This window comes from Syngnathoides biaculeatus, chromosome 4 (genome assembly GCF_019802595.1).
Source record: "Syngnathoides biaculeatus isolate LvHL_M chromosome 4, ASM1980259v1, whole genome shotgun sequence".
Lineage (NCBI taxonomy): Eukaryota > Metazoa > Chordata > Actinopteri > Syngnathiformes > Syngnathidae > Syngnathoides > Syngnathoides biaculeatus.
The window spans coordinates 13601862-13627145 of NC_084643.1; the positions used below are offsets into that span (position 1 = coordinate 13601862).

The window sequence follows — 25284 nt, forward strand, 5'->3', positions numbered from 1 at the left end:
CAGCAGTGTGGGTCTACATGCAATTCATCAGTCATGTTAATGGCAGTGTGGACATGTGTGATGTTTGGTGCCGTGAGAATTTTCAACAGGCATGTTTGCCCAAGAGAAGATAGTGTGAATCCTGATGAGACAACGAAGGCTGTATGACATTACCACGTGTGCAGTTTTCTGAATAATTTTTGCAAGCCCAGCTGCAAACCAGGTGCATTCAGGGCTTTTGGCCTCAAGTGGATCAAGTGGAATGCTACAATAGATCAGGACATGACGCTTTCCATCCCTCTTTTGATATAAAGAAGCATTCACAATGGTAGGTGTGACAGTAACACACAAGATGAGATGTCCATCAATTGGACAGTGTGTTGTGACAATAAAGAGTTAGGATGAGATGTTGAGTGAGGAGTGTGTTGCCCCTATGTCAACGAAAGTGTTCACTTTTCGCCCTGCAACAGAGATGGGGATCACGGCACCTGCATCGCCGTACCCCTGGTTTCCCGGGCACCCCTAGTGGTACTGTCCAACCTGCTGCTGTCCATCCTGGTGGGTCACCAAAGCTGTCATTTCTGCCTCTGCCTTGGCCCCCTCGGTTGTTGGATCAGCCACCACACCCTTGCATTGGACCTTGAGGTGGAAGAGCTGTAGGACAATCTTTAATCCAGTGATCGGGAGAACCACAACCAAAACATCCTTGATCATGTTGATGTTGTTGCACTCTCCCACAGCCCCCTCCACGCCTTCCACCCGGAACCCACCTGCCAGTCTCAGTGGTTGTGCCTGCAAAAAAATTACGTCTGCTGTGGTTTTGGACTTTGCCTTCTTATCTGCCTTCTTTTCTGTGGCCTCATCTGTTGCCTGTGTTACTTGTAATTTCAGAAGTTGTTTTCGGAATTTAGTAATTTCATTATCCTCACCTTGTTGTTGGCTTCAGTAAATTTTGAGGTGATGCACTAAGTGTCGTCTAAATCTAGGGTCATCTCCGGACAGGAGGTCAGGGTCAGCTATAAGAGTGGTCTGTATTGGTATAGGGAGACCTGCCAGGATCGCAGTCCAGAACATAGCCTCCTCCGAACCAGACTGTCCAGGGTGAGGTCCAATCAATTCAATCCAAAGTTTAGTACACTTAGTCAAGTGCTCAAGTGGGTCCGTATTTCCATTGGTTAAGGGTGTGGGTGCAGCTGTAACAGGACTGGGGAACTTCTCTCTGACAGCTGCGGCCAAACGGTCGAAGTGTGCCCTCAATATAGTTCCATTGGGTACGTTAAGTGTGCCTGCAGCTGTCTCGATATCTCGTTGTTCAATACTAGTGCATGACCTCGATGCTGCTTGTCTTCAGTCTCCCATGCAGAGTGTATACCCCTGTAAAGTTTCCACAAAACTCGACAACCATGCATTACCAACAGGAGAGAGACGATATATATATATATATAATTAAAGATTTAACTAAATACCTGTTTTTGTCTCAAATATGCAAAGTACAAATACTGTTGACATTTTAAATGTTCTGGTACCCACTTAAACATACATCCCCCACTATTTCATGGTTTTTCACTTTTCCCGAGTGGTTCTGGTCCCAATTAACCGCGATAAACGAGGGTTTATTGCGGGATTACAGCCAGCTAAGAAGATCTGGGTGTGACCAGAGGAATACAGGCCCCACCCTAAGGATGTGTGCTGAGCCTCCTCCTCTTCACTTTGCTGATCCATGACTGCGCACCCACATCCAGCTCTTACCTCATCAAGTTTGCAGATGACACGAATGTGGTGGGTCTCGTCAACAACAACAATGAGACGTTACAGGAATGAAGTGAGCTTCCTAGCGATGTGATGCAAGGACAACAATCACCACCTGAACGTGGAGAAGACTATATATTGTAGTGAACTTCAGGAGAGGAAAACACCCAGCATTAGCCATCAACAGTGCTGCAGTAGAGCAGGTGAGCAACGCCAAATTCCAGAGTATAATGTCATGTTCTCAGTTTTTATTGGGTTGGTTTGGTTTGTTTCCTTTGTTTCATGTCTTGTGCACTTATTTTGTTAGTTGTGTCCACCTGTTGTTGCTTAATCTCATTCCTTGTGTTGACCAATTAGCTCCCTCCAGCCACTCGTTATGTCCAGGTGGTTCATCTTGTCAATCTTATTGACATGTATTTATTTTATGTATCTAAGTCCCTATTTTAAACTCAGTTCTTGTTGTTTCATTATTCTTGTCATGGGTTGTTAGTTGTTTTGTTGCTTATAGCCTACTTTGTTACTTTGAGAATTTTTTGGTTGTTACTTTGTTGTTTTTAAGCAATAAATATCTTTGATATTCCTTTACTCGTTCCTTGCGTCTCCTGCTTCCCTGCACTTGGGTCCCTCCTTCCCTTCCGTTTCTTGCCCTTCGCTAGCCCTGACCATAACATGTACACATCTCTGAAGACCTGTCCTGGACCACTAATAGGACAGCACTGAATGAAGAGGCTGAACAAGTGCTCTACTTCCTGCAGAAAATGAAAAGAGCACAAGCCGTGTCCCCCATCATGATCTTCTACAGAGGGATGATCAAGAGCATCCTGTACAACAGCATCACCATGTGGTATGGTGCCCACACCACCTCCTGCTGCAAAATCATGCACTACACTGTGAAAGCACCCGAGAAAATCATTGGTGTCTTTCTTCCCCCCCTTCTGGACAGTCATCAAACCTGCTTCATCCGCAAGGCCACCAGGATCACAGGTGACCAAGCTTACTCGTCTCGCTGACTCAGGGAGTAGACTAGCAGGCTCAGACAGTTATGCCACGAGAAATGTTGGATTAATTGGATATAAAGTTCTCATATTTGCTTTCTTGGTTGTAAATGCTTCATTGCTTATGTGATGTGATGCAATCAAGTTACATTGGGTGCCGTGGAAACACCAGACAGTGATGCAGAAGACAAAAAAGGCTAACGATCTCGAGAGGATGGTGAAGACATCGCAAAGACTCACATGGACTATTTTTGTCACAGTTGCTTTGTTTGTCACATGTGCGTTGTTGTGATGCGGACCATGCTAAGAAATAAAAAAGTGGAGACGTGGAGATGTGATTAGAAAGGGTTGGAGATTGTGAAAGAGACACATCCCACATTCTCCTCGCGAGCCAGAAGTTCCTCTTGTCTTCCATCCTTTAGAATTGTACTTTAAATGTCCTAGGCTGCTTAAACATGACAATTCTCTGTTCTACCTTTCTATCTAGTGATGCTCCCCTACCCCTACCTTGCAGTCAGTAACTTCCTTCAGAATACATCGCCTGTGCAAAATGTAATCCACCTGCATGCTTCTACCTCCGCTGTTGCTTATAAACGTACAAGATGTAAAATCTATACAGACAACTGTGTTAACAATGTCAATTGTGGCAAGGCAGCAGTTTAAAGTAACAAATTGTGCGGTCTACAAAATAAAAAAATATTGCTAATACTGATTGGACCAGCAGGATGTGAGCGAGTGTCCTAACATGGAACAAGGCAGAAAAATAATAGGTTCACTGATAAAGAATTTAATGACTAATTGCCACAGGGAAAAAAATGCTGGCTACTTTTGACTTTCATTGATCTGTAGCGCTTTCCCGACAGAAGGACCTGGAAGAGCTGGTGTCCAGGATGTGGAGGATCCGAAAGAAAACCTGCTCTGGACCTAGTTCACGTCGCATGCTAGTCCTCAATAGTGGGTAGAGTGGTGCCGATAATCCGTTTAGTTGTTTTGATTGTCCGTTGTAGTCGGAGTTTGTCCTTTTTTGTGGCGGCCCCAAACCAGACTGTGATGGAGGTACACAATCCTAATTGGATGACCGCTGTGTAGAGCTGACTCAGCAGCTCGCGTGACAGACCATGCTTCCTCAGAAGTACATCCTTTGCTGGGTTTTTTGAGGATGGAGTTGATGTTCGTCTCCCAGCTCAGGTCCTTTGAGACTGTAATTCTCAAGAACTTGAAGGTCTCGACAGTTGCCACAAGACAGGTGGACAGTGTCAGGGGCAGCTGTGGTGAAGGTTGGCTCCTGAAGTCCACAATCATCTCTCCAGAATATTCACAGCTTCAAATCTTCATTTCAGCTCACTGCAGGGAAACATCGTCACCCCTGTGACGTCCTCTCGGTCTTATCTCATCTCTGTGTCACCCTCGTGATGTCTCCGCCTTTCCTACAGTCGAATCCTGCTTCGCACGTGATGTAATGTGCCTTTCTTTGTTCTATCATATTGTTTAAGCATATTAAGCAGAGCAAAAGAGCATTACATGCAAAACAAGAGACCAAATCTGATATATGTACAATTAATCCAACAAAGAGTACACAATTTTGCTATTTCAAGTATGTTGTATGTCACGCATGTATAACATCTGGCAAAAAAGTTACTTGAACTTGAGTACGATACAGTTTATGAGGTCAGCAACAGCCCGAACCCAGGGTGGTTAAAATCCAAAACAAGTCATACACAGGTAAGCAAGCCAGACAAACGACAGCACAAAAAAATTACTTGACTAGACTATGGTGGAACAAGAATGATGGGAGGTGGCAACGAGGCAAATCACTCACAACAATCCAGTGTAGTCACACAAAACTCGCACACGTGCAAGAATCACACACACAATGAAATGGCAACTAATGACAAGAAGCATGAGGCTTAAAAACATGACAATTAACATCAATGAGGTGCAGGTGGGGAGCAGGAGCAGCTGCGCGCAAAGCAGGGGCATGACCACGACTGTTGCCAGGAGCAGCTGCGCACAAGGCAGACAGCAAGTCTTTGGAGGATGCTGCACTTTTTATTTTTTTTTTAACTTAAGATCTCTGAAGAAGCATTTACATTTTTGAAACGTTCCTGAAAATGTCTATAAGAATGTGTCGTACATTTTTTGACAGAGCAAAAAAAATTGTTTTTGAGAAATGTTTTCATTAAGTTTCAGAGCCATCGAGTTATTTTAGACCTATCTTCGGAAAAAAGCCAAAATTCTTTCGCTATTACTGCAAACCTTTTCAGCTGCATTGTATGTATTGTAAGCAGTCAATAACAAATGCACAATTCACAGATATTTCTGTTCATCGATCGAAAGGTGATTCCCAATATTATCTTTAGTAGCTTCCCTTTTTATCTTAGCTTACCACTCTGACTGTTTAGTGTCTTTGTTTACTTTTTTAGAAAAGGTTCCATATGACAGTAGCGCTCCCAGTGAGACTTCATTGCAGCTTCCATTCGCATTTGAATTGGCTGAATCTGCATATTAGATGCAACTTGAGCCGCAGAAAAGCCTCTGTGTGGAGCTACAGTATTTTGACATGATTACGCAAACATAAAGAGTTCATTGTTTGAATTAGAGCAGGGGTGTCAAACATACGGCCCCAGGCCGGATCCGGCCCATCTGGTGGTTTGGTACGGCCCGGGGAAGAAAGCTGCATTGTATAAAAAAAATATGAATTTTCTTTAAAATTTGTAGTTCTTGTGTTATCCGCAAGGGGGCGCAGTGTTTTAGTACATGCAGACAACATGAAAGCAACACTGCGGCGGAATTAGGACCACCTTGACCTGGTAAAATTGAACGTCTGTACAGCGTCTATTGGCGACAATTGCATTATCTACTTTTCCGTTTGCCTCGCACCCTCATCAGCAAAATGTCTTTGTCAAAAAGGAGAAAAGTAGACACAGAGTGTCGGACTTTTCAAGAAAAATGGACATGTTCTTATATGTTCACGGAGGTGAATGGGAAACTCGTGTGCCTGGTGTGCCACCAGCAAGTTTCGGTGCTTAAAGAATACAATATTCGGCGCCATTACGAAACTCAGCATGGTGAAAAATACAACAGTTTGCATGGAGAATTGAGAAAACAGAAGGTAAATGAAATGATGGCGCGTCTGAAGAAACAGCAATCTGTTTTCACCCGGAGCCGAGAAGCCAGTGATGCTGCGGTGAAAGCCAGCTACCTAATTGCGAGCCAAATAGCAATGGCATCAAAGCCGTACATTGATGGAGAGTTCATCAAAAACTGCTTGCTGACGGCTGCTAAAATTGTGTGTCCTGAGAAGCGACATGCTTTCGCCAATATAAGCTTGACAAGAAATACCGTGGCAGACAGGATTTCGGAACTCTCTGCAGATTTGGACCACCAACTAAAACGTAAAGTGTGGTCATTTGTGGCATTTTCTGTTGCGATTGATGAGAGTATCACGGACGTCGATCAACTGGCCATATTCATTCGTGGAGTTGACAAGACTTTGAATGTCACAGAGGAGTTTCTCAAGCTGGTGCAGATGATCGACACCACAACAGCTGAGGACATTTTCAGCTCCGTCGTTGGAGCGCTGGACAGAGTCGGAGCGGACTGGTCACGCGCCGTAAGCCTGGCTACTGATGGTGCGCCGTCAATGATCGGTAAAAAGGCAGGTGTTGTGACAAAGTTCAGAGATAAAGTACAAGCCGCAAATGGGGGAGGTAATTTTTGGACATTTCATTGCATTTTGCATCAGGACGCATTATGCAGCAAATCGCTAAGAATGGATCACGTCATGGAGTTGGTTGTCCGAACTGTTAATTTCATCCGAGCCAGACGTCTCAATCATCGTCAATTTGACAGCTTTCTCAGTGACTGTAACATTATCCATGGTGTGCCTTATCACACGAATGTACGATGGTTAAGCAGAGGTGCTGTGCTAAAGCGCTTCTTTGATTTACGTGATGAAATCGGACAATTCATGGAGAAAAAAGGTAAACCTGTTAAGGAATTACAGTGCCATCTGTCGCTGCAGGACCTTGCGTTTATGGTTGACATCACTGAGCACTTGAATATTCTTAACAAAATGTTGCAGGGACGCAAAAAAATCGTAACACAGTATTATGACAGCATACGTGCATTCAAGTTAAACCTCGGGTTATGGGAGACGCAGGTGGCAAGCGGTGACCCTGCTCATTTTCCCTGTTTAAAAGATATGTGCGCAGCAAGCGTTAATTCTAACGTGAAACGGTACAAAGAGAAGATTTCAGGGCTGTTGATGGAGTTTGAGAAAAGATTTCAGGTTTTTAGCAAACTCGAAACAGATTTTGCAGTTTTTCGCTCACCATTCACAGTCAAAGCTTCTGATTTGCCCGTTGCCATGCAACTTGAAATCATTGATTTGCAGTGTGATGTAGAACTGAAGGACAGATTTGCCTCTGTAAGCTTGGACACATTTTACAAGTACCTCCTACCAGGCTATCCCGCATTGACAGCACTAGCGGCTAAAACATTGTCCATGTTTGGGACAACCTACCTTTGTGAGCAAGTTTTCTCACTAATGAACATTAATAAAACAAAGCTGCGCTCAAAGCTCACACATAAGCGTTTGAATGAGATTCTGAAATTGGCTGCTTCTCAGGACATGATGCCTCATATTGATACACTTGTGCAGGATAAACGATGTCAAGTTTCAAGGGCAAATTCCAAGCAAGACGAATAATTGCTGTGAAAGTTATTCATTTGTTCAAATTGCTTTCCAGATGTTGAAAAACAGTGTTTTTAAGTTCCACAAGTCTGGTACTAAATGTTTTTGGAACATTGTTACTATTTCTGTGATCAGTTTTATGTACAACACACTTAAATATATGTTTAACTGTGTAAAAGTGTTGTTAAAATTGCACATACTTTATTTATGTTCTTATGTTATTCTCTTGTTCATAATATATTGTTCATAATGTAAAAGGAAAATTCTGTTAATAAACATTTTGATAATTTACTCATTCTTTGTACTAATTATTAGTATTAGTGACGAATACAAAGGAAAAAAGTGGGCTTATTGTTAGTTCTATGTAATTTTGCAATGAGTTTACTGGTCCGGCCCGCTTGATCTCAAATTAAGCTGTATTCGGCCCGCAGACCAAAGGGAGTTTGACACCCCTGAATTAGAGAGATGCTAAAATGAATAAAATACCATGCAGAGCAGGGAGAAATACAACATAAATATGTTCGTCCATATAAGACCCTTCGCAAAGTTAAATTAATACTTATACTGGTCTGTTTCAACATGAATGAAATGAATAGAAGAATAATGCATTTAAATTTGATAATTTGATCAATCACTTAAAGGGTATGTAAAGTCCTCAATGCACCTTTTTGCTAATATAGTTTTTTTAATGCAGAATTCTAATCTGAAATCCATTATAAAGGACACATTTTTATTTTTCGATTATAAAAATGATCACACATTGCTGGATTCGTCGGAAAAAGACGGAAACGAAGTGAAAATACCAGAATAGGAATGTGATGCAAGACCTGACCTGACAACATCATGGTGGCCATTGGAATACATTTTAAGAACGACTATGAATTTTCCGATATCTCAAGCGATGAACTGAACACAATTCTGAAGGGTCCCACGAAGACGGTGAAGAATACAAGCTTTATAAAGGGGTTAAGTTATCAATTTGAGCCAGTTGGACAGCAGACATGTTCGAATGCAGATGGGAAAGCTGGCAATGAAAAAGGTGCCGAGCACGCAGGGAGCAGGATATGCCTCGTGTTGGAAACGAAGACTGGTAAGCATTTGTGCAGATTTGTTTGTTTTACTTAGTCATAAACTGATAAAAGGCTTCGATATCCTGAATGTATATACAAAGTTTTCGGTCTTGTTTTAAAATTATGCAAACGCCGTGTATTTAGTAAATAGGTACACGACCACCCCAGCTGTTCATTGTACAGCGTGATGAATCTGCCAGTGCTTGTATGAGAAACTATCTGCAGTACGATGTGCGTCACTAATTTGTGTGCACAAGGCTCGTTTATAAAGGCACCAAAACACACAGATAACGTAATCCAGTTTAAGTTAGTATATTTTCAAATATTTTAAAGAACAAAATCTGTTTAAAATGTTGCCACGTTAATTTGAGAGCAATAACTGGTAATATCTTGCTTCACCATAAATATAATTTGATTTGGTAAACTGATGTCATAACCAGACAGTACCCAGACCCATCTAAACCCCATTTTAGCCACAATTTTACCAAGATCTTATGGGCAAAACCACTTAACTTTATACTGAAAGCTGTAAACTGTTATCTTGTGGTTTTATTTGGGCACTAAATGCTTAAAATAGAAATGTAAATGGGGTAGATGGTTCTGTTTTACTGGACTGATATGGGACTTCGTGCTGCAGAAGTTTGTGAATGTGAGCAGATTTCATGTTTTTTTTTTTTTCCATTATATCCACAGTTGTGCATGTAAAGGCAGCAGACCTATGCAAACAACAGGAGAGCTTTTGCTGCCATGAGATTATCCAGACCATCTGCTGCAGTACATGATGGAGCACCCAGAATTTATTGCCATTGTTGGATGGAGGGCCTTTTGGGGTCCTTCCACGTGTTCGTCCAATTTCAGGTTCGGTCAATAACTGGACTCTAGAGGCGTGAAATATGACAAACACTTCGAAGTTTAATGAACAGAATGCTCTGTGACACACATTGTGACACACACAAAGGCTATGGTCCAACACCGAGTGTGTGTGCGTAAAAGCAGAACAAAGCTTATATATGCAATGTTGGAACGCTGCCGTTGGTGGACAAGTCTCAACACAGGATCTAACTGATTTGACTGGACACCCAAGGCTGTTGAGTCTGCTGAAAAACACCTCCGTTATGGCTAGTCACACAAGTCCGGTGCCTGCTAAAAAAAACAGTTTTGGCTAGTCACAAGGCCGGAGTCTGCTGGAAAAACAACTCAATTTAAGGCAGTTCCTGGATCCGGGTATTAGCGCAGGTTGCCGTCCTAACAACACCTTTTCAGTCCCCCTTTTGGACTCGACAGAGTCCAAAACAACAAAGCACGGAAATTTGATTTGGCAAAATATCCAATTTGTACAATCTGGTAATGTCAGCAATGACGATAACCTAATAGAGAAATTTTAGCATCCCTCTTTTGAGTTGGAAAAAACTCAACAACTTAACAGATCAATAAAGGTTGATTGACAGGAGTCGGGCAATTGTCTTTCGCGGTTGAGGGGACTGGGGCAACAATGGCTGGTGATGTGGTGGCGGAATAGGGCGGCGCAAGAGGCGGTCCGGTCGGTGTACAAGCAGGGCGGGTGGATGAAAGATGGTACCACGTGTCCCCTTTTCCCTCCAATCGAACAGCGGATGAAGTTCGTTCCACCAACTTGTCGGGACTGTCCCACTGGGGTTCAGACCACTTCCGCTTCAGCACCTTGAGCCACACAAAAACACAATCATTAAGCACACGGGGAGCATTGGTTTGTTTTTCAGTGAGATGTGAAAACTCAAATTTTATTTGTTACAGCTCGGGTGGCCCTTCAACTGGTCCGTGGTGACAAAGGACCTGAGGGCGCTGGGAATGGTCAGTTGGTAAGGCACTCAAAGGGTGTCCACCCTTTTGATGAATTTAGAGACATTCAAACGTTTATTAAGGTAATTGGAAGTGCTTGTAGCCAATTCAATTTGGATGAGGCCAATGCCTTAGCTAATTTTTCTTTGATGTTTCAGTTCCTGCGTTCGATTTAGCCCTGGGATTGGGGCGGTACACATAACCGAACATATGTTTTACTCCCAGTGCTCTTTCAACATCTTGTAGATATTTGTTTTTGAAATGGGTTCCAATATCTGATCTTTTTTTCGGGAACCCATGGGAAGGAATGTAATGATTGACTAGATGTTTGACCACGGTACTTGCTGTTGCAGATCTGCAGGGATAGCCTCAGGCCAGCCAGAGAAGGCGTCCCGTATGACAAGCAAGTATCAATACCCCGACGCAGATTAATCATGTCAGTGAAATTCATCAACACCACCTGGCCAGGGAAAGTCACTTCCAGATCATGACCCCCCTGGGGTGGCTTGGTAGCAGGGATACTCTTAAACCTGCTACATACACTATAGTCCTGCAGTTCTCTTTTAACAATGGTTCTCATGAACGGGTGCCACCACGTGCTAAGTCTCCTTAGCGTCTCTTCCACTCTTACGTGGCACAGTCCAAGGGCTTCACATATCAGCAGCTTCAATTTTTTTTGTGGCGGGATACACTTACCATCTTTCGTCCACACACAGCCCTCTTTCTTCGTTCTCCTCTTCAACTTCCATGTACTCTTTTCCTCTGGGCTGGCCTGCTGCTGCCACTCCCTAACCGTGGCCATTCTCACCCTCCTCTCTGGCTTTCAGCTCCTCTTCACTAACTCATTTGTAAGGTTGGGAGATAACCGGCCACCTCTTTTGCAGCTTTGTCTGCAGCTGCATTTCCCTGTGTGATGATGTCGGTGCCTTTGGAATGCCCTTGGCATTTAATAACAGCTACAGCCTTACATAACATGAGTGCATCCCTGAGTGCCAAAATGTGTTGTTGTTTTATTGGAGCCCCCCATGGCATTGAGAAAATCGTTTTTTTGCCACTCTTCTACCGCAGTGTGGATTACCACACGGGCATAGGCGAGTCAGTGTAAATGTTTGCCGTGACTCCTTGGGGTATGGCTAATGCAGTTTTGACAGCTACTATTTTGGCTCTTTGTGCTGATTGGATGCCGGTTCATTTTTCGGCCACAAACAAGAATGCAACAACGGTAGATATCAGGGTTTCTTGAATCAATTGTAGAAATCAGAATACTTATTTTTCATAGAGCAGTGGAAGGTGTTTCCATCCGGAAACTGTAGAAAAAGTCCATCAGGACTGCATTTGATAATTGAGACAATCATGGCCAGCAGGTGGCGCCAGCTGGATGGGTGGGGAGCATGTGGTGGCTGTGGAGGTGGAGTTACCGGTGGAGCTCCAAGTGGAGCTTGCTTACAATGGCCACCACAGGCCCGCCCACCATACTGTCCCCCGCCACTTCCTCTGTTGGCCCAGTGTTGAGGGAGCTGCAGTGCGCGGCAGTCACGAGCCCAATGTCCTATTTTTCCACAGTTGAAGCATGCTACCCTGGAGTGGGGTCAGTCTCCCCAGGTGGCTTGCCATTCAATGTAGCGCTGCTGTTCGTCGGTGAGGTTGCAAGAACAGAAATAGACACTCTGCACAGTGATGGGGCCGGATTGATGCGCATGACATTCTCCATTATTAGGCGTGTGAAGAATTTGAAATTAGACCTCGGAATCATTTTGCTTTTGTAAAGTTTGCAATTGTAACATGGCCAATTGGGATTCACCATTTTTACGTTTTTCTACTTTTGTGTCAATTTCTTTGGTGTTTGCAAATGAGTCAGCCATCTATGATGGGTGGCACCAGGGAGGATGGGGTTATTCTTCAATGCCTGAGCAATAGTTTTGTGTATCCCCTTTAATATGAAAACTTGAGAATATAGTGCAGTGTCAGTGGGTTGGTGCCCGGTTCGCTGAGCGAACTTAACCAAAGCACAGTCAAATGAATCAGCATTTTCATTAGATTTTGGAGAAAATATGAGGTCGTCCAGTGAAATCTCAGGGAGGGGAAACAATGCATCCAAACCACCCAGAATGTTATCAAAGTCAGCGACCGTGAGTGGATTTCCATCAAGGAGGCTGCCGACAGTGGAGCGAGACATCAAGATGTCGAGCTGGGAGAGGGGAGTTGCTTGCATCATCAGCATTTTTAAATCACTAGCAGTCAAAATTTTCCCAGTTGTATTAGACTGAACAGCCCTTTGCCAATTCATCCCTCCACTTTGCATCCAAGGAAGTTCCTGTAACAACATTCTGAAATCGGATGGAGTGAATGCTTTGTGATACGTAGCTTGAAATCCTGTCACAGGATCTAGTTTAGCGATCATGGGGGCTTGAAAAGATAAATCAGGAGGACCCTCTGCGGTGGATGCATCACGCAGAAATTACGATGTATCGCAGAAATGACGATGTATTAAAACCATCGGATTTTGCAATACTCTTATCCAAATTATTTATGGAATTTAGCACTTCCCCATGCTCATCACTTCTAGTACGTTCGGACTTGGATCGCGCCCCCAACGTTTGCTGTGTCATTTCATCTATGTGACATTGGCTGTCGCATTAAGCATTGCGCGATTGATTTAACAAATCGGTCGCGCGCAATTTGATGAATTTCTGCGCATCTTGCGACCACTTCCTTAAATTTGGCAACGTCATGTAAAAATTGTCGTTATCCTTATGGAGTAATAAATCATTAACAGTTTCTTGCATGTGATTCATTGAGGCTGTGACACCAGCCCCCAGAGCCTCGCCAACATTATTCTGTGATGAGTCAGCGGCTGCTCCTGATTCGGGAAGTGTGTCTCTCGTTTCATCCCAATCACACAGCAAAGCCCCCCCCCCACCCCACCCCCGGACACGGTCATTACAGGACATATCAAATTGGATGCATTTTGCAACATTTTGTTACATTCAGAATACGGTGATTCCGCTGCGGTAAAATAAGGTGGTGTGTGACGGGGGGCATGGCTTCTCCCAACACAAAGACATTTGCTTTCTTGCAACCTTCACTGAAATTCCCATGCTTAAAAATCTAGCCTTTTCCAACACACTTGACACCCTTTTAAAAGACTCTCTTACTCTTCTCCCTATAACGGACAACCTGTTTTTTTTTCGTTTTTTTTTTTTAAAACATCACTCAAGTTTCTTCTTTTTCCAACACAACACTTTTCCACTTCTTTCATCAACATGACCAATAACTGCAGACGTCAAGGTCGGAAGCCAGCCATGCTTACAGCATTCATCGATCCACTCATACAACTCTTTTTTTCTTTCTCTCTCACGCTCAGAAAGGCCTTCCACACATACTTTGCATGCATTTTTTACTTGGTCACCAAGTAGAATTTTCTGATCGTCATCTGGGATGACGTGTAAATGAAACTCTTTGTAAAATTCCCCATCCATTCTGCAATGTCAGTGGTTGCAGAGTCGATTACTTTAATTGGCATACTATTATTTTGTTTTATTTCTATTTATTATAATTTAGACATCTCGTTTATATTATTATTGCATAATGGATGCAAATCTCTTTTTTTTAAAAAACACCAGTACTTGAGCTTGCGCGTTTTTCTTAATTAATTTTAAGACATCTAAGATTCTTCTGAAGAACAATGTTGCCTCTTTCACCTAAAAATTAGTAATTACTGTTTCTATGATTTTCTAATAGAACGAAAACACGTCTATTTGCAGTATAATGTATCCGGTGTGATTTGTTTCTGTCCCCGACAGTTTACTGTTTCGTCCCTCTCTGTCCCCGACAGGTTACTGTTTTTATTTTCTCTCTGTCCCCGACAGTTTACTCCACACACATTAAGTTGTTGGTTGGAGGAAATTGTGGTATCTCAGATTCCGTAAGGGAAGCTCTTAACACAAAACAGGATTTATTGATTCTAAAACTCACAAGAGCGAATCCGCCTTCTCTTTGTGCGAATTACAACACTTAATGTAATGGGTATTTCTCTGTTTCTCTTAGTCACTACAATTACTTATGCGCTTTTATTGTCTTTACTTTCTGGCCATAACATCATATTTCACAGTCTCTTATTCAATTTAAAACAATAGGAACTGAAACCATACCACACGCTGACCGACAGACAGAAATTAGATTGAGAAGATAAATGTCTTCTTACCTTGTCAATTATGGCGAGCCAAAATTTCTGCCTGTTGGTCCAATGGATGGTTCCGAATCACGTCAGTCACCAATTGACCCCTCCGTAGAAATTGCGTCATCCGCGTCACTGACCAATCAGAGGCCAGAGATCTGCATAAACCACGCCCCTTTTTTGCACCCGCAGTTCCCTCAGACAACGTTGCATGGTCCAGTATAGCGTTTGTTAGTGTTTGATCGCGTATTTGAGTTCTTTAACAATAGATATGGTTAAGAGGTGTAGTCATGGACTTTATAAAAGTGACGACAGGTATCCTGAAAGGCTAGTTGGTGGAGTTCAATTCGTACCCTTTCCAAAACCTGTCAATGACGAATTCGTCTTTGGGTTATAATATATTATATTATGTGGCTTCTCGGTCTTCCTCTGACTCCGGAAAGATCTCGCGCTAATATCAATGGTTTCTCCGTCGATATGCATGTAAATACTATTGAAATACCCCTCGCTGAAATACTTGAAGCCCTGCTGTCTGCTTTTCAACGATATTTCACTGTTAGCTAAGAATGCGAGTGAGAAATCAGATGGTAAATCGGACAGTTTCGCTCTAGTCTTTTCTTCCTGCGCCGCCATTTTTGCTAATTGTTTGTCTGAGGTTAGCACACGCGGGGTGACGTAACTTCAGGAGGCGTGGTTAAGTGCCCTGTACGGAGGGGGTCAATTGTTGGAAGGAGGGCCTTTTGGGGTCCTTCCATGTGTTCGTCCAATTCCATGTTTGGTCAATAACTGGACTCCAGAGAAGTGAAATCTGACAAACACTGCGAAGTTTGATTAACAGAGCGCTCTGTGACACACAGTGTGACACAGACAAAGGCTGTGGTCCAACACCAAGTATGTGTGTGTAAAAGTAAAACAAAGCTTATTTATATTGTTAGCACGCTGTCGTTGGCCAACAAATCTCAAAACAGGATCTAACTGATTTGACTGACACCCAAGGCCGTTCAGTATGCTGAAAAACAACTCAGTTTTGGCTAGTCACACAAGGCCAGAGCCTGGTGGAAAAACAACTTCATTTAAGGCAGTTCCTGGAACCGAGTATTAGCGCAGGTTGCTCTCCTAGCATAACCTTTTCACCAGCTGTCTGAACACATGGGCACTGGAGGTTGCCTTTTTACAAATCAGGTAACAGTATCGGCAGCAACTGGATTTTCCACAGCACGAGTAAGAGCTCATTTAAAAATTATTATTTCTCTTATCAGCCTAGCTTTTTGACATTTACATTTATCAATCCATTTTTTCCTTGCTTATCCTCACAAGGGTGGCAGGAGTGCTGAGCCTATGCAAGCTGACTTCAAGCACAAGGAGCTGGAGATCCCAGACAGCACACAAGGGTCATATTTTCTTATTTTTAGGTTAATCCGACATACTGCTTATAGGCAGCTCGTGAGGTGGTGTTGTGGAATTGTTGGCAGAAATAACCGTGTGCCACTTCCATCCTGCTGTGTTTCAAAGATTCGTGACACCTTTTCTTAGAAAAAAAAAAAAAAAGTACACAGGATTTAAATGGTCTATATCCTGATTTTTTTTTCTGTGTGTAAATGTTGATGTATATGTTTGTATATAAAGTAAACATAGACCACAGAACTAGATTCACGGCATTTTTATTGAACTCTATGCTTATATTTTGGAGAAATATGTTACATACAGTAAGTGGCGGCACGGTTGCGCAGCTGGTAAAGCGTTGGACTCACAGTTCTGAGGACCTGGGTTCGATCCTGGGCCCGCCAGTGTGGAGTTTGCATGTTCTCCCCATGCCTGCGTACTCAGCACTGTGAGGCCAACGCTTTCCAGCTGCTCCACCGTGTCACCATTTGTACACATTATTATCCTATTTTTCTCGTTAAGAATGGTCAAATGATTTGCGGTAATAAAATATTTACCGCTAAAAACGACGTACTTCTATCATTCAACCATGTAAACAGTGTTAAAAATTTTCAGGGAAAAACAATACATACCTCCGCAACTTGTCTTTTGACAAAAGCTCTTCGCAGTTTTGGTACTTTCTGGAGGGTGCCGAGCTTGTTGAACTGTGTCCGGTTCAGCGGCCGATCCAAGTTCGTGTTTTGTGCCTTTAGCAACATCAATCTCTTCAGGAATTGGAAATGGGTATATGGTAGGCACTGATCCAGGTTTTCACATTTTTTCCCCCTTCAAAACCCATCTCAGACATGAGTCCACCAGTAAAAGAATCCGGGGTGAAATGTTCACTGCATATGACAGACTGCTGACTGGGGATTCTTGAAACAAATGGGTTTTTCTTCAGTGTAAATACGAAAGACTCTAGCCTAATGCTCGTCCCACAAGAGGATATTAACCTGTAGTGATGTCAGAGGTCAGCCACACGAAAGAAGGTGTTTTTCTGACACTTGGTCAACGTTTACAGACTTTAATTCCTAAACACTTATATTTTTTGGGAAAAACATTGAAAAGGTTATGAATTTTATAGTACAGTTGAATATACATTTTTGTCTAGATAAGATAATTTGTGTTAGAAAATAGACATTCGATACACTTTAAAAGAAAAGCAAGGGGCTTTTGGCTCTGCATCTCATATAAGCCTGAAAATAAAATTTCCTTTAAAATGTAAAAAAAAAAAAATACACAAATTCAGTGCTCTCAATGATACAATGCAATACAGTATTTTCAGTGATTTACTCTGATTAACAATGTACAATACTCTCATAAACTTCAAATCGGTACTGGATACCATTTTCCTCTTGCACCCCCTGTGGTACTCCTGGGAACCTGTAAGAGATATATTTTACTTTACTTTGAATTTCATATGCATTGTGAAACCCCAATAGATCTACACCATGAATTAGGACTATTGTAGAAGCAAATACCTTTGGTCTAGCATTACAAATTTGGTTCAATTTATTGTATATGAGAATTTATTGATGTGTTTTGTAATTGACAACTTCACTTTCTCTGTACACATTTTAAACAAGAAATTAAAATGTATTCAGGGGCACAATTTCCGCTTATTCGAGGTGATGTCACGGGGGCTGTAGCTTTAACGGGGATTTCCCAGACTTCCCTTTCCCCAGCCACTTCATCCATCTTTGAGGAGGGGAGGGGGAATCCAGATGCCTTTTCAAGCCACCCAAGACACATGGACTTTCCAGCGTGTCCTGGGTCGTCCCCAGAGTCTCCTTCCAGTAGGATGTGCCCAGAACACCTCACCAAAGGAGGTGCCCAAGAGGCATCTGAATCAGATGCCCCAGTCACCTCATCTGGCTCCACTAAATGCGGAGGAGCAGTGGCCTGAGACTGACCCCCTCCTGGATGGCTGAGCTTCTCACCCTATCTCTAAGGGAGAGCCAGACAGATACCCTGTAAAGGAAACTAATTTTAGCCCCTTGTATCCGGGGTCTTGTTCTTTCGGTCATGACCCACATTTCGTGATCATTGAGGGTAGAAGTCATCACTGCAGACGCTGCACCTATTTGCCTGTTGATCTCTGGCTCCATTCTTCCCTTACTCGTGAACAAGACCCCAAGCCACTTGAAATACTCTATTTGGGGCAGGATCTCAGCTCCGACCAGGAGAGGGCGCACCACCCTTTTCCCACTGAGGACCATGGTCTCAAATTTGGAGGTGCTTATTCTTATCTCAGCCACTCAAAACTCAGCTGTGAACCACTCCATTGAGAATTTGGGATCATGGCTTAATGAAGCCAACAGAACCACATCATCCGCAAAAAACAGAGATGAAAAAGTGACGCCACCAAAGCGGACCCCGTCTACGCCTCGGCTGCGCCTAGAAAGTCTGTCCATAAATGCTATGAAGAGAATCGGTGATAATGGGCAGCCTTGAAGGAGCCCAACTCTCACCGGAAACGAGTCCAACTTACTGCCGACAATACAGACCAAACCCTGACACCAGTCGTACGTGGACCGAACAAACCATATCACGGGATTCAACACCCCCACACTCCCAAAGCACTGCCCACAGGACTTCCCATGGGACACGGTCGAACGCCTTGTCCAATTCCAAAAAACACATGTAGATTGGTTGGGCGAACTTCCATGCAGGCTACTGGACCTTGCCAAGGGTGTAGAGCTGGTACACTGTTACACGGCCAGGACGAAAATCACCTGAATCTGAGATTCTTCCCGACGGACCCTTCTTTCCAGCACCTCTGAATAGATTTACCAGTGGGGGTGAGGAGAGTGATCCCCCCTCCAGTTGGAACACACCCTCCTTCTTAAAAAGGGGGACAACCACCCGAGTCTGCCAATCCAGAGGCACTGTCCCTGATGTCCATGTGATATTGCAGAGACGTGTCAACCAGGATAGCCCCACAACATCCAGAGCCTTTTGGAACTCCGGGATAATCTCCCACGGCGGCCTTGTAACCGAGGAGCTTTTTAACCCCTTCAGTGACCTCAACACCAGAGATTGGAGAGCCTGCCTCAAAGAACCCAGACTCTGATTCCTCATGGAAAGGCATGTCAGTGGAATTGAGGAGGTGTTGAAAGTGTTATCCCCACCAAATCACAATGTCTCCAGTCGAGGTCAGCACCACCCCATCCTCACTATACACAGTGTTGAGGATCCACTGCTTCCCCATCCTGAGACCTCGGACGGTGGCCGAGAATTTCATCAAAGCCGTCTGGAAGTTTTTGTCCATGGCCTCACCGGAATCTTCCGAAGCCCGAGTTTTTCCTTCAGTAACACCAAAGCCGCATTCCGCTTGTCCAGCCAGTACAAGCTGACTCGGGAATCTCACAGACCAAAAATACCCAATAGGACTCCTTCTTAAGCCTGACGGCATCCCTCACTGTTGGGAGTCCAGCAACAGGTTTGGGGATTGCCACCATGACAGGCACCGACCACATTACAGCTACAGCTCCATTCTGCCGCCTCGGCAATGGAGGTGCAGAACATGGCCCACTTGGACTCAATCTCCTCCACCTTCCCTGGAACATGAACAAATTTCTTTCAGAGGTTGGTATTGAAACTCCTCCTGACAGTGCATTCTGCAAAGACGTTCCAAGCAAACCCTCACATTACGTTTGGGGTTGCCAAGCTGAGTGGCATCTTGCTCCACCATCGGAGCCAACTCACCACCAGTTGGTGATCAGTTGACAGGTCCACCCCACTCTTCACTCGAGTGTCCAAGACATGCGGCAGCACGTCCGATGAAATGACCACAAACTCGATCATCGAACTGTGACCTAGGGTGTCCTGGTGCCAAGTGTACATGTGGACACCCTTATGCCTGAAGATGGTGTTCATTATGAACAATCTGTGATGAGCACAGAAGTCCAGTAACAGAAAACGACTCGGGATCTGATCAAGGGGGTGCGTTCTTTCCAATCATACCCTTCCAGGTCTCATTGTCATTATCCACAAGGGCATTGAAGTCCCCCAGCAGAATGATGGAGTCCCCAGATGGAGCACACTTCAGCACTGCCTCTAAGGGCTCCAAAAAGGGTGGGTACTCTGAAATGTTATTTGGTGCATCGGCACAAACAACACTAAGGACCCGTACTCCCACCCAAAGGCGGCGGGAGGCTACCCTCTCATCCACCGGAGTGAAACCCAACGTACAGGTGCCGAGCTGGGGGACAATAAGTATACCAACACCTGCGTGGTGCCTCTCACCGTGGGCAACTCCAGAGTGGAAGAGAGTCCAACCCCTCTCAAGAGAACTGGTACCAGAGCCCAAGCATTGCAGAGACAAGTCTAACTACATCTAGTCGGAACGTCTTGACCTCATACACCAGCTTGGGCTCCTCCCCTGGCATAAAGGTGATATTCCAGGGCCCTAGAGCTAGTTTCTGTAGCCAGAGATCAGATCGCTAAGGTCTCAACCTTCTGCTACCGTCCGACTCACATTGCACCCAACCCTTATGGACCCTCTCACAGATAGTAAGCCCATGGGAAGAGGGACCCTGTTACCCTTTTGGGCTGTCCCCAGGCGAGCCCCATGGATGGAGGTCCGGCCACCAGGTGCTAACCTTCGAGCCCCACTTCCAGGCCTGGCTCCAGAGGGGGCTCCCGGTGACCCGCTTCCGGGCGAGGGAAACCTGAATCCATTATTTTTACTTATCATAGGGGTTTACGGAGCCGTGCTTTCTCTGGTCCCTAACCTTGAACCTGTTTGCCATGGATGACACGGGTTGCCATGAAGTCCCACATAACTTAGCTCCTCGGCTCATTGGGACACACAAACCCCTCGACCACGATAAGGTGATGACTTGGAGTAACTTTGTAAGTCTATAATACATAATAATAAGCCCAAGTGGTTGAGAGATCATTTGAAGGGGAGGGAGAAAAAAAAGGAAAATCTTTTTGGAATTTTTAAAAGGCAACTGAAACCGAAACCTGAAATGTGAGAACCGTAAAACCTTCCAAATGAATCAATCTTTCAGAATCAGAATAACAACCATGTTTATCTTACCCAGGCAGCAGATGATACTCATCTTGATGAAATTCAGGGAAAAACGTGTCGCATGGAAACTGTCTCAGAACTTGCGTGATAAATAACCTTCTGGTCCCTTGGCTCTGCATCAACTCCTATAAACAACAATAACATCAACTCATAGACAAAACAATAAGATTTTTATTGAGGTTATTTTACAGTATAATACCGGACATCCACTGTGCACTGCCTAGGGTGTTTCCGAATGCTGAGAGTTGTTAGATTAGAAATCAACTAAGGTTTTCAACTACTGGCAAAATGCTGATTAATTGATGCACAAATTAGGATTGGTTATGTTGTTGTGTGAGCATTTGCCAAAATTTAACAAAACCTCTAAGTTTTAACATAAGGCTGAAGAGTGTCCGCTAGGGTGAAGGGCAAAGTTTATAAAACAGTGGTGAGGCCGGCCATGATGTATGGATTAGAGACGGTGGCACTGAAGAAACAACAGTAAGAAGAACTGGAGGTAGCAGAAATGAAGATGCTGAGGTTCTCGCTTGGAGTGAACAGGTTGGATAGGATTAGAAACAAGCTCATTAGAGGGACAGACCAAAGAAAAGGTTGATGGATGTTGTGAGGGAAGACATGAGGACAGTGGGCATTAGAGAAGAAGATGCACAAGATAGGCTTAGATGGAAAAATATGACACGGTGTGATGACCCCTAATGGGACAAGCCGAAAGGAAAAGAAGAAGCTGACTGTAGACATATGTTGTGATTACATTAGAAATAACTTTTTTTTTTTATAACCAACTGTTTTCCAATTGAACAATCCATAGGTATATCAGTGAAGGCAAAAAGAAAATGAAAAACATTTGACAATGGAATCAAAATGTAGTTCAACAACTGTATAAATTCACTTAGCTCTTAGAAAATGATGACCTACCTCTCTGTCTTTATTTGCTTTCTTAATTAACCATCCATACATACATAATCTCCTACTTATCCAGGTCAGGTCACAGGGTAGTAGCTTTAGCAGGGATGCCCAAACTTCCCATTCCCCAGCCAGTTCATCCAGCTCTTCCGGGGGATCCTGAGGGGTTCCTAGGCCAGCTGAGAAACATGGTCTCTCCAGTGAGCCGTAGGTTGTTCCCGGGGTCTCCTTCCAGTAGTACGTGCCTGGAACACCTCACTAAGGAGGAGCCCAGGACACATTCGAATAAGATGCCCCAGTCACCGCATTTGGGTACTCTCAATTCGGAGGACCAGCGGCTCGATTCTGAGCAACTCCCGGATGACCTAGCTTCTCAACCTATCTCCGAGAGAGAGCCCGGACACCCTACGGAGGAAACTTATTTCACCGCTTCTATCTGGGATCTTTTTTTTTTTTTTTCCCCAAAAATGACGCACAGCTTGTGACCAAAGGTGAGGGTAGGAACATAGATTCACCTTTTGACTTAGTTCCTTTACATTTAGACTGGGGGGTGTTCTTCCCAATTACGCCCTTCCAGATCTCACGGTCATTGCCCATATGAGCATTGAAGTCCGCAGCAGGTGCGTTCTCCAGTACTCTCTCTAAGTACAGGTACTCTGAATTGTTGTTTGGTACATAGACACAAACAACAGTCAGGACCCATGCCCCCACCTGAAGGCGGAGGGAGGCTACCCTCTGGTCCACCGGGGTGAAACCCAACACACAGGCACAAAGCCAGGTGGCAATAAGTATACCCACATTTGCTCGGCGCCTCTCACCGTGTGCAACTCTAGAGTGGAAGAGACTCCAACTCTTCTCAAGAGGATTAGTACCAGAGCCCAAGCCGTGTGTTGAGCAGAGCCCAACTATATTTAATTGGAATTTCTACCTATTCTCTATAGCCCACACACCAGCTCGGACTCCTTCCCATTCTATGTCCCGAGAGCCAGCTTCTGTAATAGCCAGGGATCAGATCCCCGACCCCTATGGTCCTTCCCACAGGTGGTGAGCCCACAGGGAGGGGGACCCACATCACCCTTTTGGGCTGTGCCTTGCCAAGCCCCATGTGTGCAGGCCCACCCACCAGGCCTTAAAGCCACACCTCCGGGCCTGGCTGAGAGGGGGGCCCGGTGACCCACATCTGGGCAAGAGAAACCTAGATCCAATATTTGTCATTTGGGTTTATGGAGTCGTATTTTGTCTGGTCCCTTACCAAGGACCTTTTTGGCGTGGGTGACCCTACCAGAGGGGCGAATCCTCAGACAATTTAGCTCCTAGGATCATTGGGACACACAAACTATGATAAGGCTCATGGAGGGGTTCTTAAGTCACATCAGAGCAAAAATTAACTATTTTAGTTAGCTAGTTATCTGCCTGGGTAGGGAGTATTTATTTCCCCAATTGTAGACATGCTAACTTGTAGATGGTTGCAAACGTTCATTTCAAGACAGGTTTATGGATGTGGTGAGGGAAGACATGAGGGCAGTTGGGGTTAGAGAGGAAGATGCTGAAGATAGGCTTCTTCTTTTCCTTTCGGCTTGTCCCGTTAGGGGTCGCCACAGCGTGTCATCTTTTGCCATCTTAGCCTATCTCCTGCATCTTCCTCTCTAACCCCAACTGCCCTCATGTCTTCCCTCACCACATCCATAAACCTTCTCTTTGGTCTTCCTCTCGCTCTTTTGCCTGGGAGCTCCATCCTCAGCATCCTTCTACCAATATACTCACTCTCTCGCCTCTGAACATGTCCAAACCATCGAAGTCTGCTCTCTCGAATCTTGTCTCCAAAACATCCAGCTTTGGCTGTCCCTCTAATGAGCTCATTTCTAATCCTATCCAACCTGGTCACTCAGAGCGAGAACCTGGAAAAAGATGACACGCTGTGGCGCCCCCTAATGGGACAAGCCAAAAGGAAAAGAAAAAGAAGTACTGCAGTAACACAATACAATACAGTATACCCTCATTCTTCCCACGGGTTACATTCCAGAAATTCCTCTTAATAAATGAAATCCATGAAATAGCCACTATTCATTCATTATATTACATATTTTAAAGTTTCATATATGGAATTAAATGCCAGTACAAGATATGCATGTATTTTGTTTGTCCACTTGATGTCACCATCCACAGACACATTTGTTAGTGTTGCAAAACAGGCCAGAAAAATGTCTTGTAAATTCAACAGCAGAGGAAAGTAATGTCAACAAATCGTGAAGAATACTTCCAGTGTGCCTCCTATCTGGTAGGGGAGGAGCAATGGACAAAACATATGATTTCACAGGCCACAGAGAGTCATTGTGATCCTTTTTTTCCATTGAAATTCTCAAATTCAGTCTGCCGTTAATCGATTGAAAGATTGGAGGTACCAAGGAGGTCAGCTGCGAGGAGAAGGAATGGGGGAGTTCCGGGGTGCATGCACTGTGAGCTGCAACCTTCAACAGGCAGAGCAGGATTATCACCTTATCCTTTTCTTCACCTGCGACGCAAGAGGCTGAAAGCCCATCACTATTGTGCAGAACCTTAGCGTGTGCTCTAACTGCTTTTGTGGTGGCACAGGGCTTACATTGGGCCACGAATCCTGTGCGGCTTGCTGATGCCTCACAACACAGTGCACATTGGGTCAGACAGCAGAGATGTTAGCCCAAACAACATCAAACATTGATAGCAGTTTATCCATCTATCCATCCATTTTCTGAGCCACTTATCTCCATGAGGGTTGTGGGAGTGCTGGAGCCAATCCCAGGTGTCATTGGGCAGGAGGCAGGGTGCATCCCGAATTGCTTTACAGCCACGCGCAGGGCACATTGCGACAGACAACAGTTGCACTCACAATCACACTGAGGGGCAATTTAGAGTGTCCAATTAATGCATGTTTATGGGATGTGGGAGGTAACTGGAGTGCCCGGAGAAAATCCACGCAGGCACGGGGAGAACACACAAACTCCACACAGGTGGGGCCGGGATTGAACCCTGATTCCACTTTAGGGAAGATATATATTCTTTTAAATTGTGGGCATATTCTGACGGCTAACTGCATGCTAAACTGATAGAATTGGGCCCATTGTGAAAGAGGAATGGACAATTCCACTGGAAGGCCACTGCATGGATTAAGCTCTGCATAGATGCTGTTTACAGTATATAGTAGGGGATGGAACGTATGTAGCCAAACCACTTGCGGTCATGAGGATAGTTTTTAGCCTAGTCCGAAAAAAAAAAGAGAAAATTTAGAAAATGAAAAAGTTTTAAGCCACATCTCAACAATTCAGGACTATATTGTCCACAGTTTCTGTACATGTATATCGGTAGAAAGCTGGTGAAGATAGAGCTGCGTTGCCAGGCAAAAGAGTGAGACGAAGACCAAAAAGAAGGTGCTGTGGTGACCCCTAATGGGACGAGCCGAA

At 44.3% G+C, this 25284-nt stretch overlaps 1 protein-coding gene and 1 long non-coding RNA gene across 2 annotated transcripts in view; one reads left to right on the forward strand and one right to left on the reverse strand.

Annotated features, from left to right (window-relative positions):
- Window positions 1–1671: 1671 nt before the first annotated feature.
- LOC133499940 (uncharacterized) lies at window positions 1672–3062 on the forward strand. The gene is made up of 3 exons (XR_009794781.1): window positions 1672–1931; window positions 2484–2572; window positions 2672–3062. It is a non-coding gene; the product is annotated as an uncharacterized LOC133499940 (long non-coding RNA).
- Window positions 3063–16914: 13852 nt separating this feature from the next.
- dhfr (dihydrofolate reductase) overlaps window positions 16915–25284 on the reverse strand; it is a 33936-nt gene continuing 25566 nt past the window's right edge. The window contains exons 5-6 of the mRNA XM_061817795.1: window positions 20954–21069; window positions 16915–17289 (exon numbers count right to left, since the gene is read on the reverse strand). Coding sequence (XP_061673779.1) covers window positions 17205–17289; window positions 20954–21069 — 201 coding nt within the window. The 3' untranslated portion in view covers window positions 16915–17204. The remainder of the gene's footprint in view (window positions 17290–20953; window positions 21070–25284) is intronic.